This window comes from Nothoprocta perdicaria, unplaced genomic scaffold, assembly GCF_003342845.1.
Source record: "Nothoprocta perdicaria isolate Ctin4 unplaced genomic scaffold, notPer1 scaffold_90, whole genome shotgun sequence".
NCBI lineage: Eukaryota > Metazoa > Chordata > Aves > Tinamiformes > Tinamidae > Nothoprocta > Nothoprocta perdicaria.
Window position 1 is genome coordinate 3,106,987 of NW_020456199.1, and position 15,444 is coordinate 3,122,430.

General features: G+C 35.1%; 1 protein-coding gene across 1 annotated transcript in view; it reads left to right on the forward strand.

The window, feature by feature from the left end:
* CCDC171 (coiled-coil domain containing 171) overlaps nt 1–4,913 on the forward strand; it is a gene marked incomplete at its 3' end in the record, with an annotated part of 67,710 nt that extends 62,797 nt beyond the window's left edge. The window contains exons 18-20 of the mRNA XM_026052743.1: nt 1,640–1,866; nt 2,594–2,776; nt 4,728–4,913. Coding sequence (XP_025908528.1) covers nt 1,640–1,866; nt 2,594–2,776; nt 4,728–4,913 — 596 coding nt within the window. The remainder of the gene's footprint in view (nt 1–1,639; nt 1,867–2,593; nt 2,777–4,727) is intronic.
* Between the last annotated feature and the right edge of the window lie 10,531 nt (nt 4,914–15,444).

Here is a 15,444-nt window from a genome sequence, read left to right on the forward strand (position 1 = left end):
AGAAAAAGGGTTAGCCATGAGATGAATTAAAATGATGAGAAGTAGTTTGCTGTTAATGTGTTAAGTAAAGGAAAATCAACATAAGGAAAAAGGGATGAGCACTTCCCAAGTGGAGAAAGCAATAGAGTAGCACTTTCTTCTAGGTATGAGGAAAATCATCTTTTTTGTGTCAAAGAATGTTCRATAGCTGAAGTGCAAGATGAAATGCTGGATAAGACTTCTAGCTTTAGTGGTGAATAGAAAGACATAGAAAGACAAGAAATAGTTTTGGATGTGGAAAAAGGGAAGATTTGCTAAATGGAGTGGATTGTAGAGAGCATGATCTCAGAAATGGCATTCCACCTGAACACAGGAATGATAGGTAGGAGGGTGCATTTTGAAACCAAGCTGGAGGATGGCCCTGAAAAAAAGAAATGTTGACTTTGTCATGTGCTAAATTTATTTTGCTTGCTTAGGGATAAATTGGGTCTCATAAATGAGACGTCGTTTATAATCCGATTCAAAGCTAATCTAAATGTAGCAAGCACCTTGTTTCTTTTGAATTCTTGGTTTTATCTTTTTAATATATAAAAAGACTTTTTTCCTTTATAAAAATCTTTTTTTTTTTTGTTTATACTCTTAAGTAAATATTTTAATTCACTACAGCAACAGGAGATCTGCTGTACACTGAATGCAAATAGGCTCTTCCATGCTTGTCATCTTACACTGATAGTATCATAAGACAAGTAATGACAGATTAAGACCTGCCTAGCAGAGGGAAAACTAAATTACAAGACTTTTATTAAGGCATAAATAAACCTATTAACTGTTATCTGGAATACCAATTAGTGGAAGGAGCACTGACAATTTTATTTATCAACATTAAACACAATTATTAATTACAGACCTGACGAATCTAGCAGTAAGCAGGACATGTTGGGTGTGCTGGGGCCTTAAGTCCATTATATGAGAAGGATGATTACCAAAATCCTGTGGGGAAATAAGTAATTGTAGCTGTAAAATTTTAATTGCCTTGGAATAAGGTAAATTATATTCTCTTGTCTCAGAATATAAATAGTATGGCATTAAGGTACCAAGCCTCACTAGTTTTGAACAGCAAGTGATTTAGTCATCTACGGGGGAGGGAGAAGGGGGTAGAAAATACCCGGAAATTTGCATTGTAAATAGTACAATAAAGTGATTTACCTTTTGTGATTACATGTGACACCTATYACCTGGTTTCTGTTTAGCCTGGGTCAGTTGTACATGTTTTTGGGAATCATAAAGTTAGAACATGTGAGAACGACTTAAAAAGGAGAGCTTAATGTATAGTAATGTAGGAAAATATAAGAACAAGTGGAAAGTTACTTTTGTCAAACAAATGTTGTCCTTTAGAATCGTTCTTACCCTTCATATCCAAAATTTCTAGACAGTTTATTGATCCTTGAAAACAGAATTTGTTATAAATTCTCAGAGGAAGATCCATAAGCTCATTCTTCCATGCCTAGTTTAACGGAAATTTCCTACACAGGACATTTGGAGAACATTATGTGTTGGAGAGACATTATTTGATGCTTCTTCCCCTTCCTCTCCTTCCCCCCACGAAGTGAAAATAATATTTCTTTTAATGGTTCTTTCTTGTGTTGCTGTTTTTTTAAAGATCCGAATTCATGGCTGTCCGGACACTTGATTGTAAGTGCAGCCAGGAACTCTTTTACAAAACTTATGGAGAAACTTAATGTGATAATGGAGACAGTTCCACTAGACAGCAGCAGGAGCATTACCTATGTGGAGAAGGACTCCTTGGTACAGAAGCTGGCTCGTGGACTTCATAAACTCAATGCGCAGGCACTAAAAGCTGGATTATGTGACAGACTGCCCATTATGGTATGCATATTTGTAGGGCTACTTCACGGAAACAGTAGGTTGATAACCTAAATAGTATGGTATAGCTCTCTTGATAGTACTGTTAATTTTATTTCAGAATCTGTATGAGTCACTTACATTGAAGTCCTATATGGAAAATTAAAACTTAATTTAACATAGCACAGAAGCAGTAGAACCTGAACAGAAGTTATAACAAAATTGTATGTGCTTTATAAGAACAAATGTGTTATTATCTTTAATTAAAAGGGTAAGATTATTTTTCTATCTTCTGTTTTCTAGTCTGTTCATAGAATCATAAAATGCTTAAGGGACCTCAGAGGTCCAACCCCCCTGCTCATGCAGGGCATCACCTAGAGCACATGGCACRGGGCACTGTATCCAAGTGGGTTTTAAAGATCTCCAAAGATCTGCTGTTTTACAATAAAGATTCTGTGCCCTCCTCTGGTAACGGAAATACAAAGATTGCTTTTTTTTTTTTTCCTCTAAGAATATCTCTATTTATCATGCAGCATCCTTGAAAACAGATACTTCYTGAGAACAAATTTTTCAGTAGCCCTCAAAAGTATATGAAGCTGTTTTGCATTTGTGCATTTATGTCTGTACTTGAGATAACTGAGGGCAAATGGCAGCTTTGTCTCATTTCCTCAGGTATTAAATGTGGTTGATGTTATTGCCAAAATAGCATTTTTTCTTTTTAGTGTATAAAATTGTTTCCGTTTACTAACAGAAAAGCATAGCATCCTTGCAGCAGCAAATATTTGAATTCACACAAAGGCTCCATACAGCGGAGGTGGAACGACGTTCACTGCGCTTAGAASTTGCAGAATTCAAACGGAATTTGAATGAGATGAAAAAAGAAGCTGACAAAGCCCAGAGCCTGGAGGAGCAATTACATATGTTTAAGCAATCTGTAAGTATATTTGATTTAGAAAAGACTACTTATGGGAGAGGCCTTTTTGCACATATTTTGATTTGTGTTCTTTGGAAAAACAAGTATAAAACCAATATACTGTTAACAGAGTTTCCCAGAAAACTTGCCTTGTAAATGTCACTGAACTATAAGCCAGATGTATTTAAAATAGTCATCTTTCCTCAGGTGTTTCTCTTTGATTTATACAGCAAGATATTTTGTGTAAATTACTTGTTTGGTCTTCAGTAATCTATTTTTTTTCCAAATGTTGAAAATGTTGGCATGATTTATGTACCAACAGTGGTTTTATAGATGTTACTTCAAAAGAGTAGGACAGACTTAAATGAGAAGATTTAATGAGAATGTTCATGACAAGCTCATAAAACATAAGTGTGATATTTGAGTACTCCGCTGATATTCCTGGATGTTATGGTCTTTTACTGTAGCTTCCAGTTTACTTGTAAGGAGGGAATTTATACCAAAAAAAAAAAAAAAAAAAACCAAAAAACCACCAAACACTTCACGTGCTTGTTAGCCTATGTGCACCAAGTCCCTCTTAGCCTTTGCTAGAGCTAAGGGGTTTTCAGTATGGGTGCAGTAACCTGTAAATAGCACTGTCTGGCAGGTGCGAAAAGAGATGAGAAGAAGGCTGCACGACTGCTTAAATCCTGAGCACAGCAGATGATAGACGTGGTGCTGGAGGGGTTTATCCTCACTGCTCTGTGCACGGGGTTCCCTCTGTGCCAACATGTTCTACCTCATTGTTGGTTTGTTCCCCATCAAGTGCCTTTGGTCTCTATAGCACAGAGCTTCCTGCCCTTTTTATAAGGATGCTGGAGACCTTCTGGGTATCTTATCCTCCTGTACTTTTATGCTGTAGGCTGCATTCAGAATTGGTCACATCTGATGAATGAGAGAAGATGAATGGATAAATATTCCTGTTTCTGCTTAGCAGGTGCTCCAATATATCTGAAATAGCCACAGTCCAGAATGAGCAGCATTTTCTATAGCTGTGCCCTAAGCTGATCCTGAGAGCTGTTAGACAGACCAATCATTGTGACCCCATCCAAACATTTCCAATGCCAGAAGGCAATTTCATACCCCTATATACAAGTTTTAATACCATGTTTAATTTGTTCAGAAATGTGGTGCTCTTACCAAATGAGGAAGGAGTATGAAGAAGAGAGTAGTTTAACAAATGTAATATGTCTCAGTGGTGAGGTCACTTTGATACAAGGCTACTGGCAAAGCAAGACTTTTGGGTAATGTTTTTTTTTTCCAGCCGTATTGGTCAGGCAAGGCAAGTTTTCAGGCATGCAAGCTTTATAACATCTAGAAGCTTTGATGTTAAATGTTTAKTACACGCAAATGAACTATGAACTAAAACTAATTTGTTCTTAACTACTAGTTTTTTTGTGTGTCCATTCCTGGTATATGTAAATTATTTTACATCTTCTTTTATGAAGTTTCGTTTCAAAGTTAATTGTTTATATCCTCTTACACAGATGTACCTTATAGTTCTGCTTTTTCATATTAAAAACTTCATTCGTTTTCCTCTTCCTAGCTAGCAGAATGGCTTCTATGAAAAAAAATGTACCAAATTGACTATAGCTTTGATTTTATCAAGTTTGATTCCCTTACAGTTCTAGTAATGCTTATTTCTTCATTAGAAATGATTCCTTAAACTTGCACTTTAGGTATGGATAGAATAATAAATGCCTGCTGCTTACAGTAGCCTGCATACTGCCTTGAAATTCAACTATGGTGAATAAAATTATCTGTCATTGAGTGTTTAGTGGCTTGTCTTCATGCTTAAAAATAAAAAGAGAATATTCTTGAGTTTTCTTTCATATTATAATATTATATATTATTAAGTGGAACTCTAAAGGCCAGTATATAAAAAGATAAATACAGTTACACAATCAAACACAATTTATGTCATTTTTTTCAGAAACTGATCACCAACGAGAGGTTTGAAAGTGCGTGTGAAGAATTAAATCATGCATTACATCGRGAACATCAGGCACAAATGCTTTTGAATGAACAGGCTCAACAGCTTCAGGAATTAAATAATAAACTAGAGCTGCGCTCCAGTGAAGAAGCAGACAAAAACCAAATCTTAAGTGAAACAATAAAGGTAAGATGATCATTCTTCTACAACAGATACCAGCAATTCAGCTTTTGGTGAATGAGGCAAATTTCACAAATAATTCAGTAAGTACCAATAATACTGTAAGATTGGGGGAATGAGTACTAAATCCATTGGGATTTTAAGGTACTAAGAACCCTTTGAAGAGGAAACTTTAAGATCTAATTTTTTTTTTTGGTATTGGGAATAGTCTTTGTATCCTGGTATTTGTGAAATATTCACAGTTTACGTTATGCATTAGAGACACAGTATTTTGCTATCATGAARTGTATGCAGACTAAGGGGAAAATAAAGCAGGAAATACAGAAATATAGTACTTTGATAATGATCATTAGAATTTTTGCAAATCTGAATGATCTATTTCCTGAATATAACTTTAGAGAATACATTTGCCACAGTTCAGAATGTGCTGGCAGAAAAAGATGAGGAAAAATAATTTATCAAAATCTTTGATAGTCCTGATATCAAGAAAGATGAATTGTACAAATATTTYAAACCTGAAGTGGTATTCAGTTGAGACAACTGAAAGACTGTCATTGATTTATGAATACAAAGAAGATTTTTTTTAGTAGTATTCATAYTTACTTCATGAAAGATGAACAATATGAAGGTAAATTTTCAATTTTCCTGTTGCTTTTATTGGTCTTTCTTCMTGCCCATCCCCCTGCTACGGACATTACCTTTTGCTCTAAGAACAGGCTGAATTTACCTAATATTTAAGAGAAGGCGTTTGCTTGTTAATGTTGTTGCACTTTTATTTCAGATTTAACTAGAGTATGTTTAAGCYGTTAGGCTTGTGCTTAGTTTCTTCAGGAAATATGTGGATCAAAATTTATATTATGAAGAAATGATGGAATAGGAGACAAATGTTATTGTGTAAAATTTTTATTAGAGTTTGTTTTTTACATGTCGCTGCATTTCACCATATGGTACTTCATATATAAAAGTTCCTTTGCATTTGTTCAATGGAAATCAATTAAGAAATAAATTCACAGAATCACAGAATCATTAGGGCACGGGTACAGGGCGGCATCCAGGCAGGTTTGGAAGACCTCAGAGAATGAGACTCCACAGCCTCCCTAGGCAGCCTGTGCYACCCTCACAGGGCTCTGGCACCCTCACAGCGAAGGAGTTCTTTCTCACATGGAGGTGGAGCTGCCTGTGTTGCAGCTTACACCCATTACCCCTTGTCCTATCACTGGCTACCACTGAGAAGATCTTGGCCCCTTCCTCCCTTCATTCTACCCTTAGGTATTCGTACATGTTGATCAGATCCCCTCTCAACCTTCTCTTCTCCAAACTAAACAGGCCCAACTCACTCAGTCTCTCCTCGTACAAGAGATGCTCCAGTCCTTTAATCATCTTTGTTGCTCTCTGCTGGACTCTCTCTAGAAGCTCCACAGGAGCTTCTAGGAGTTCTTGCAGTTCTAGGAGCCCAGAACTGTCCTTCCAAAAAAGAAAAATACGTTAACAGGATGGTGGTTTAAAAAATATGTTGAATTGGTTAAAGGCTACTGAATTAATTTCATAGTTAGTGAGTTATAAGACTTAACATCTCGGTACACGATTTTGAGAGTCCAAAACATGCCTTTGGTAGCCCCTGTAGAAGTTATGCTTTGCGGACCAGGATGGTTTAGTATAAAGCACTTGCTTGACTATAACTCACTGRACACTGTAATGATACGATGTGGTTTGGTAGTCTGTGTTAGGCTGAAATCGAAAAAAAGTGGACAAAATTAGCTTTCAAGGTGAAACTTGCTTTCACCACTTACAGATGTACTGACTTGATTTTTCTAAATGCACAGTAGTTACCTGTTCTTTCTATGGAAGAGTTTTGAACCAATTGGAAATCGTAGGCCTATTGTCAAATAATTGTCCTGTGGTAATTGCAGCACTTCAGGCTGGCAGTAACTTCTATTTCAGGATAAGAAGGCTGACTAGTATCTCCATGCAATGTTTGTTTGCTACTAGGATTAGCATAAAATCACACATATGGTTGTAGAAGTCTGTATCAAGAAAGGAACAAAGATCAGTTGTGGTAGCTCAGCACCACATGTTCTTGGTTGCTGCTTGATCTTTGTATCTAGGATATGTATTTTATAATTCATAAMTCCCAAGTCATTGTCTTCCTTAGTTTTACCTCAGTGCTTTTTAAAGTGTCAATGTAAAACAATACAAAAAAAAAAAGAGTTTGAAATATGTACGGAAAACAAGCTTCCTATATCCAAACTCTATTTTGGCATGATGTACTTTGCTATTAAAGGGTAGAAGAAAGTTATTCATTATGAGCTCTACCACATCAGCACGTCATGTTTTTTAAAATTTAATAAAACGTCTTTCTCATTAGCCTTTTTTTTCACTTTACTAGAAGTCCAKTTTAGTTGTGGCTTATGTTAAGAACGGAAGTAGTCTGTGCTTTGCCCTGATGTTTTAACTGCTGGGCAGTTCGTTAAAAAATTTCAGATGAAAATTGATCAAAGAGGAACAAGGAAGAAGGGGAAAGGAGAAGAACATTTTAGGCATTTTTAGTTTTGGTAGCTTATTTTGAAACTTGTCCGTACTTTCCATGCATAGTAATCTGTAAGGAGATATCTTGGTATCCGCATACTTTCATCAAGTAGGTTTATTAGAGGAGTAATGCTTAATTTCTAAGCTTTATCGGTTCAGATTTTAATCCCATTTATTTTTATCTTCTTAATGGCATATACTACAGAGACATTCAAGGTAGCCAATTACATTTCAAGGTCAAATAGGACTGAGCAACCCTACTACAGCACTTTTTTTTTTTTTTATAGATGAGTTAGGTAGCTATCTCTGATTCCTCTGTCTTTGTAGAGAGATGTTTACACAGACATCCATAGTAGATACAGTTTTTACTATTAATTTAAGCATGTCTTAATTCCTGTAAAATCCTTTTCTTCTATAGTTGGCAGGCACTATATATTTTTGTATGTGTATTTAGTTTCACTGTACCATTTTAAGGTTGGTTGTTAGTGTATATATAATAAAAAAATTCTTTTTAAACTTTAGTTTATGGGAAAATGTCATATAATTATTGTTAATCTCTGTGCTTTTCAGATTTCAAATGCAATATATGTTAAATCACATAAGCACAATTCAAACAGAAACTTATTTCACAGTATGGAGCATACCTATTTGCTATGTTTTARTTTTTCTGTGGTTGCTCTCTTGCTCAGGTTCGCAAGTTGAATGCATCAGTAATACTTCTTTGGAATTAAAACATTGTTAAAATTTTGCACTGGAATTTGAGTACTTACACTAAGTAAACATTTTTGTTATTTTTTAAATTTTCTTACTTCACAGTTTTACTACAAAGTATTTAGTTGTTCAAGATAAGGAATTCTACTCAGTACTATCTAGGCAACTTGATTTTTATAGGGAAATTTATACTAAATTGGCCTTATATAGAAAAAAAAAACATTAAAATATTGCCCCAAATTCTACTTTGCAGTGGAAAAAGAAGGAATGGAATTATCAAATTGTTACATTTACAGTCAATCTAATCAAGTTTAAAAATCATAAAGACAACCTTTTCAAATTTATTTAAAAAAAAACATATTTTAAAATTCCCTTCTAAAGAAAATTATGAAATTACTTTGATCATGCTAGTCTGATTTGATGAAATAACCTTATTTCAACAGTCATTTTAGTATTTGCATTCTCAAGAAGCCTCACTCAAGTAGTTTGCAGAAGAAGGTTGGTAGCTAAAGCAGGTAAAAGTCTGTCTAGGAATATTGCAATATATATGGAAATTATACTTGCAAGCAGGAATAGTTTGGATTGAATTTACTTCTCATTAGATGATTAGATTTTAGGGGAGGGCTGGTTTAGTATATTAATTTTTAACACATGATAAGATACAGCATGTTTCATTTGCATCTTTWTATTGCCTGCTTAAGAGAGTGCTTGCTACCTGGGAGTAACTTGGCTGCCATGTGCTATTAAAAAAAACAATCTGTCATTCTGTCATAGATATAAAAAAAATTAAGAAATTAAAAACAAACAAAAAAAAAAAGAAAGCTTTAACAAAGCTACTGATAAAAAGGCACAATATTTTTATGGTATTTTAAAAATAACTTTTGATACTCTCTGGGTGTTCCATTTGTAGAAACTTTCTTAGTCCCCTAAGTGGGGGGTAAAAAAAAAAAAAAAAAAGGAAAGAAAAGGAACAATATCTAGATCTAAAAGCTTGATAGTAGCATTGCTGCTTTGTTTTTATGCTAATAAACAACTCTGTCCATGACCTTGGAATTTATAGTGTGGTGGGAAAGATTTATTGACATGTAATTTGGAAGAAAAATGGGATTATTGCATAATTACAATATGTGGTTATTAAGCATACGTACTTACATACCATTTACCCCTGTTGTTTTAAGACCTTCAAGTATCTTTCAGCTTTCATTCAAGAATACAGAAAGGCTTCTTGGTAAATCCGGATTCCTGAGAGATCTTTGTTATATTATTGAGTCAACTACAAAGTAACCATCTTACCTTGAGATGTGCAGAGAGGATCAATAGATCTTTAAAACTGCATGTGATTTTATTTAAAAAAATGTTCTAAASTCTATTTTTTTCCCCAACAGTTTAGATATCAATGTGTAGGACTTCCTGATACACAAGTTCCTGATGCCCGAGCCCTTTATATGTAGATTTGCTTTTTGCTGCTGTTTATGCAGGATATCTCTAGGGTCCCTCTGCTTTTCACCTTAGGTTTTCCTGTGATCTCCCTCCTTGCTCCTGTGAAGTTAACTCTATAAAGACCTTGAAGTTAACTCTATAAAGACCTTCTTGTGAAAGCAGAACTAGCTCTCAAACAGATGTGTGAGTGCAGCTAAGAGCAAATCTCAGGGGCACAAGAAAGGAGATACTTTCTCTTCACACTTCTCCCTTTCTCAATTACATTTAGTGACAGAAGCTATGTCTGAAGCTTTTTTTCTGATTTGGTTTTCAATTTTTTTGTTTTGGCTGCTTTCATTATATGTTCAATGATTTTCAAGAGCAAGTTTTTTTTTTCTTCCAGAATTCATACCATCTTCAACTTCCAAATGTTATAGCTACTCTACTTTCTTTTTATCGTGGTAAAATGTGGAAGCTCTTTGGAGTGTGTAGCAGAACAACTGAATGAAATTTTTATGTATTGCCCAGTGAAGAGACCTTTAAAATATGTATTTATGACAAACCTGCCTAAGTTCTTGAAGAGTACCATGGAGCATCTATACTATCTCAAGAAGGACTTTTTCAAARTTGTTAATGACTTCTAACCAAAGGAAACCCACTTTAATATTTCTTTTGTCTGCAGACTGTAACATAAATAATCRTGTGATCAATAATCATCAAAATGATGAATTTAAGAGTCTCTAATATAAATTTCAAAATTTTATTTTTAAATGCCATAAAATAAGAAAAGTTCTTGTCTCTTAAGGTGAGGAAATTGAGGATTTAATTCTCAAAAAGTTAACGATAATTCACTAAAATAATTGCTTCTTTCAGTCTCACCCAATGTGTTTGATAATATGCCATGTTTGCTACTATTTCTTATATAAAGGAGTAAATTGGGTGATATCCCAAGTCTTACAATATCATTGGCTCATTTTAATTCACCCTGCACGTACAAAAAGGAAAAACGTGGACAGCATCCAGTTAAGAGTTGCAGTGGTTCATTGCAGACAGTGATTTCAGATTAGTTGCTTCAGGATGCGTGTGCGTCCTGCTCAGAGGACGCGTTCCTGCTGAGGACTGTGCTCTCCATCAGCACCTGATGCACCACAAGCCATGGCCACAGCAGAGGGAGACACCCACAGATTAGGCCTGTATAGCCCTCGAGTAGCATGTTTAGTGGAGGTGTAACACATCTTTGATTTTTCAGCAGAATGATTTGAAAGTTTCATTTTGTGTTAGTTGAATTTTATTTCACTCTATCTATTCCTTCTGGTGAAAAGATTGTGCTGTCAGCCTTTAATAAAGAAAGGATGGTAGTGACCTGCATGAAAACAAAGGTAGAGACCTTATAGTATGAAATGACATATTTATCAATTCTTTCTTTCTTTATTGAGGTTTAAAAAGCAAGAGGAATAAAGAGAATCATGTATGCATGTTTTCCCCCTGCAGATACTTCATGCAGTAGGATGTGGCTGGCATAATATTAAAATAAAATATGCATACACTAAACAGCATTTGGGGCTGTCTGTGGAAATACATGTACCTGAATACAAATGTGCATTTTGGTCAGAACTGCTTTCCTGGAAGAGAACTCACTGTGTGAATATAACCTGAATAAACTGGTAAATATGCCTAAGCTGGCTTTAGTAGTAGTGCCGTGTTAAAACAGGAAAACAAACAAATAAGCAAAGATTATTTCATATTCATTTGTCAAATTTGTTAATAAAGGAGACAGAAAGCTGTTGAAGCAAGATCAGAACTTCAGCTGCTATAAATTGACGTATTTGGCACTGTCTGTAGCTGCGTTACATGAGGGCCCCTGCTAATGTGCTATTGTCTAGTGGAATTGTCCAGCAGCCTCATCAAGAAACTGCTGCAGAATGAACTAGAGCAGCAAGGTAGCTTAACTGAGACTACCGGTATAATGAACTCATGGAATATATATAAATAATCCTACTCAAAATTCAGTCTTACTTTCTATGTTTGCTGAAACCGCTATCAAAACTTTTCAAAAATTCCCATTTTTGATACAAAGTGAAAACTGATATTCCTGGTGTTCTGTAAGACCTGTTTCTTTAGTTTTATTTGGGAAGCAGAGTGTTGAATAGTTTAGCCAATCCCTGATGCCCTTTTTTTCTGTGACCTAGTTCCCACCAGCTTCAGGTCATACACTTTTTACATAGGTGACAACGGCAGTAAAATTGTGTCTGTTCACTTTGTACATAGGTAATATTTCTTAATTGCTGGTAGTTTGGCTGCTGATGCTTCTCCTTGTTCCCAATTATTTAAACTAGCAGTTGCGATAAAGAAATATCCCAGCCAAATTCAGTGATACAAGTAACTTTTGGAGAGGTTTGTATCATTGGTTTCAGGGCGTAGAAGTGTCACTAATAATGCAAGATTTTTGAGACCAAGAGAACATGATTAGTGACAGATGGTTTGAGCCCATTTCATCTTTGGTGAGATGTGAAAACTCAAGCAATATATTGGGTCACCATAGATACCCAATTAAATATTTATGTGCATGTTCATTAATAGCACATTTAAACGATAATAAAGGTAAGGAATAAGGTCTGTGCATCTTTATCTTGTACATTGTATGGTAATGAGTCCCAGCAAGTAGAATGCTTCTGGTACCCAAGCTTGCTTGGATGATGTCCCATAACCCTGCTTCAGTGACCAGACAGACTGTTTTGTAGATGTGAATAGGTGTATAGGTAAAACCATTGACTTTCAGGATGTATGAACATCCACAGTTTCAAGTGACATTTGTAATAATAACCTCTTGCAAGATAAATATTTCTCTATGTTAGCAATCCCGTCCTGTAAGAAACTTTATTAAAAAAAAAAATTGAAATTTTTATTAAGGAGTTCTCATTTTAGTAACTATGTGTTTCAGGCCTCTTTTGAGCCACCAGCTTTATTATTTAAATTCTCCTAATTGTCTGCAGATAACTATCTGTAAATAACTTTTATTTTTATAACTTAGTTTATATATATTATTATATATCTATTATATATATATTATATATAATTTAGTTTAATAACACTGTAATAATTTAATACTGTAATTAGTTTAATAACACTGTTTGGCTGTAATTTTCTGTTAATACAATCTGTTAGTATTATGAGGGCTTCTTGTAGGGATATATCACAAGCAATTGTATCTGATAATGTGTCTGAAATGTCATAATAGATCCGAATGATTCCTTTAATTCACCAATGTTTTGCTGGCTATCTAATAGAATCATTGCATTGATTAGTGTTACTGTTGTGCATACTAGTCCTCCTTATGTCCAGTCATCTCATTATGCTGTGCACTTCCTAAGATGCAGCAAAAGCCTTTTTGTGCCTTTTATATATGCTGCAATCTCAATGCTATTTTTAGCCACTTCTACACTACATCACATACTTAAGAGAAGATGCATCAGGTATGTTGTTCTTTAGAATGGCAGCGTATCAAGAGATGGCTGCTGTCATGCTGAAGGTCCAATAAAAAGAGGTTAAAAACATCACTACTCTTCTGCAAATCAGGTATAAAGCTCTTTCAAGTGTCTTTTTGAGTACACACACATTTCCTATGCTAGAGAAGTTTAAAGGGCATGTGAAAGCATCTGTTATTGAAGGGATGTCATGGGTGGTCAGCCTCAGGTTAGTTCTGCTTTCGGGGATCAGAACAGCTACATGAAGTTCATTTCAAACTGTTTTAAGGCACCACAGAAGCCACTCTGAAACACACAGTGAATCCAGATAGGGTAGATTGCTACTATAGAGTTTATTTTCCAGTTGAGAAGTCTACATCCTTCTTGTTTATTGGGTTTTCTCTACATGTATTACATGTTTTCTTTCCATATATTGATGAGAAGTTTGTTTTGTCCTTAATTTTGTGGGAAAAAAAACTTTTCCACAAAGGCTTTTAATTTCCTATTTCAATAGAAAAAGTTTCATTTTGATTTGTTCTTAATGTGTAGGGATTCTTTTCAGAAAACAACCTGTGGATGTGCATTTTTGGAAAAAAAAAATCAATTGTTTGAGTTAATATCATTTAGTTTTTACGGTAGTCACACATGCAGAAAATATACTTAACATTAAATATTGATGCAACTTTTTGTGCATTTCGGATTTGGACCTTTCAAAGATACGTGATGTATACAAATAACTGGTGGGAGAATGTAGGGAGGACAGGGCCAAACTCTTCTCTGTGGTGGCCAGTGACAGGACAAGGAGTAATGGATACAAGCTGTAACACAGGCAGTTCCATCTTCACTGTGAGGGTGACAGCCCTGGCACAGGCTGCCGAAGGGGGTTGTGTCCATGCAATTTAAATTCAGTTTAATAAGTAGTTCAATATAACTTCAGCTAATCTTGGAAAATAATGCTCAGTATATATATCACACATACTTTTCATGACAGTCTTTTTATGACTGTCTCATTCATCTTAAATAACTCTCCACATGTTATCTTTGAACTGAGTGTTTTTCTTCAAGTGAAGAATGACTATGCTTCATTTTCATTTGCTTTTGTAATTGTTTCTGAAGAAAGAGATTTCTCACTACAAATAACCTAATCTTGTTTGAATAAATTATGTGTGAAAGTTCACCTGCATTCGCTAAATGAGATTTTCCTTCAGTGCTCTTAGTTACTTATTGTTCTTACAAACAAATTGTTTCTTGTGCTTGGTTTATAGGGAAAAAAAATACACACAAAATATCTCTAAAAGGACCTTCCTCTAAGGATGAAAATTCAGTTTGTATATTAGATTGTGGTGAAATGTTAGAGGAATGAGTGCACTGATGTCTTGAATGTGGTGAAATGTTAGAGGAATGAGTGCACTGATGTCTTGAATGAGGACCTGAATACTTAAATATCTAAACTAAATAGATAATTAGCTATTTACTAAATATCAACAAATTGGACTTCGGCTTCTAAGGTGGTTGAAAATCAGTTGTGCTCAAAAGTGAAAGCTCAGCATCTTCACAGAACTATGCAGGCATGCTAGGTTTTTAAAACCTCTATTCTCATTATCATATTTAGCCTTAACTTTCTAACAATTGTAATTGTCCACAGAAACACTTCAAGATAAATGCATTATCAGGTTTTGAAATTTTCTTATTTTTGTAAATATTAAGACCCAGGGAGCAAAATAAGGGCTATATTGTGGATTAAGTGAAATATCTCAAGGCTGTGCTCTTCTGATAACTGAACCTGAAGTGACCTTTCTCAGACACAATTACAGAGCTGTATGTTTTTCCTTTAATTTCATCAGGGGTTTAATTAGTATACAAATAAAACTTCCCTTATCTTCCTTTCTACCTAATTGGCTTGTCTTCGCTTATATATGAAGTATGTGAAAATGGGCTGTAATTAGGGTGACCGTGTTAACCTTTTTTTCTCAAATGTACTGTTGCCTAAAGGCCTCAAGGCCTAAAAACAGTGCTTTGGATTATTGCTTTGCAATCACTATGGCTCTCCCATAGGTTTTCTCATGAGCAGAAGGGCTTTGGGTGCTGCAGGTTCCCACTGCTTAACGGGATCTTCATTCTTCTCCCCACTAAATGTTTATTGATTATCTCACTGCTCCACACTCAGCCTCCAACAACTTAATATCAGGTGACAGTCAGGAGAGTTCTCCAAGTAATTAGAGTGGAGCATTGAGGGAACAATTAGGAGCAGAGTTATTAAACTTGATTTATCCTATTCTCTCCTGAACAGTTTCTTGGATATCAGAACATCACACTTTCACAATCTACCCTGGCTGAGAAATTAGTGGCTAACCTGCTGCTTATCATTGTTGCCTTGCTGCCTGGAGGCACACCCTCTTGGTTTCAGTCACTCAGCT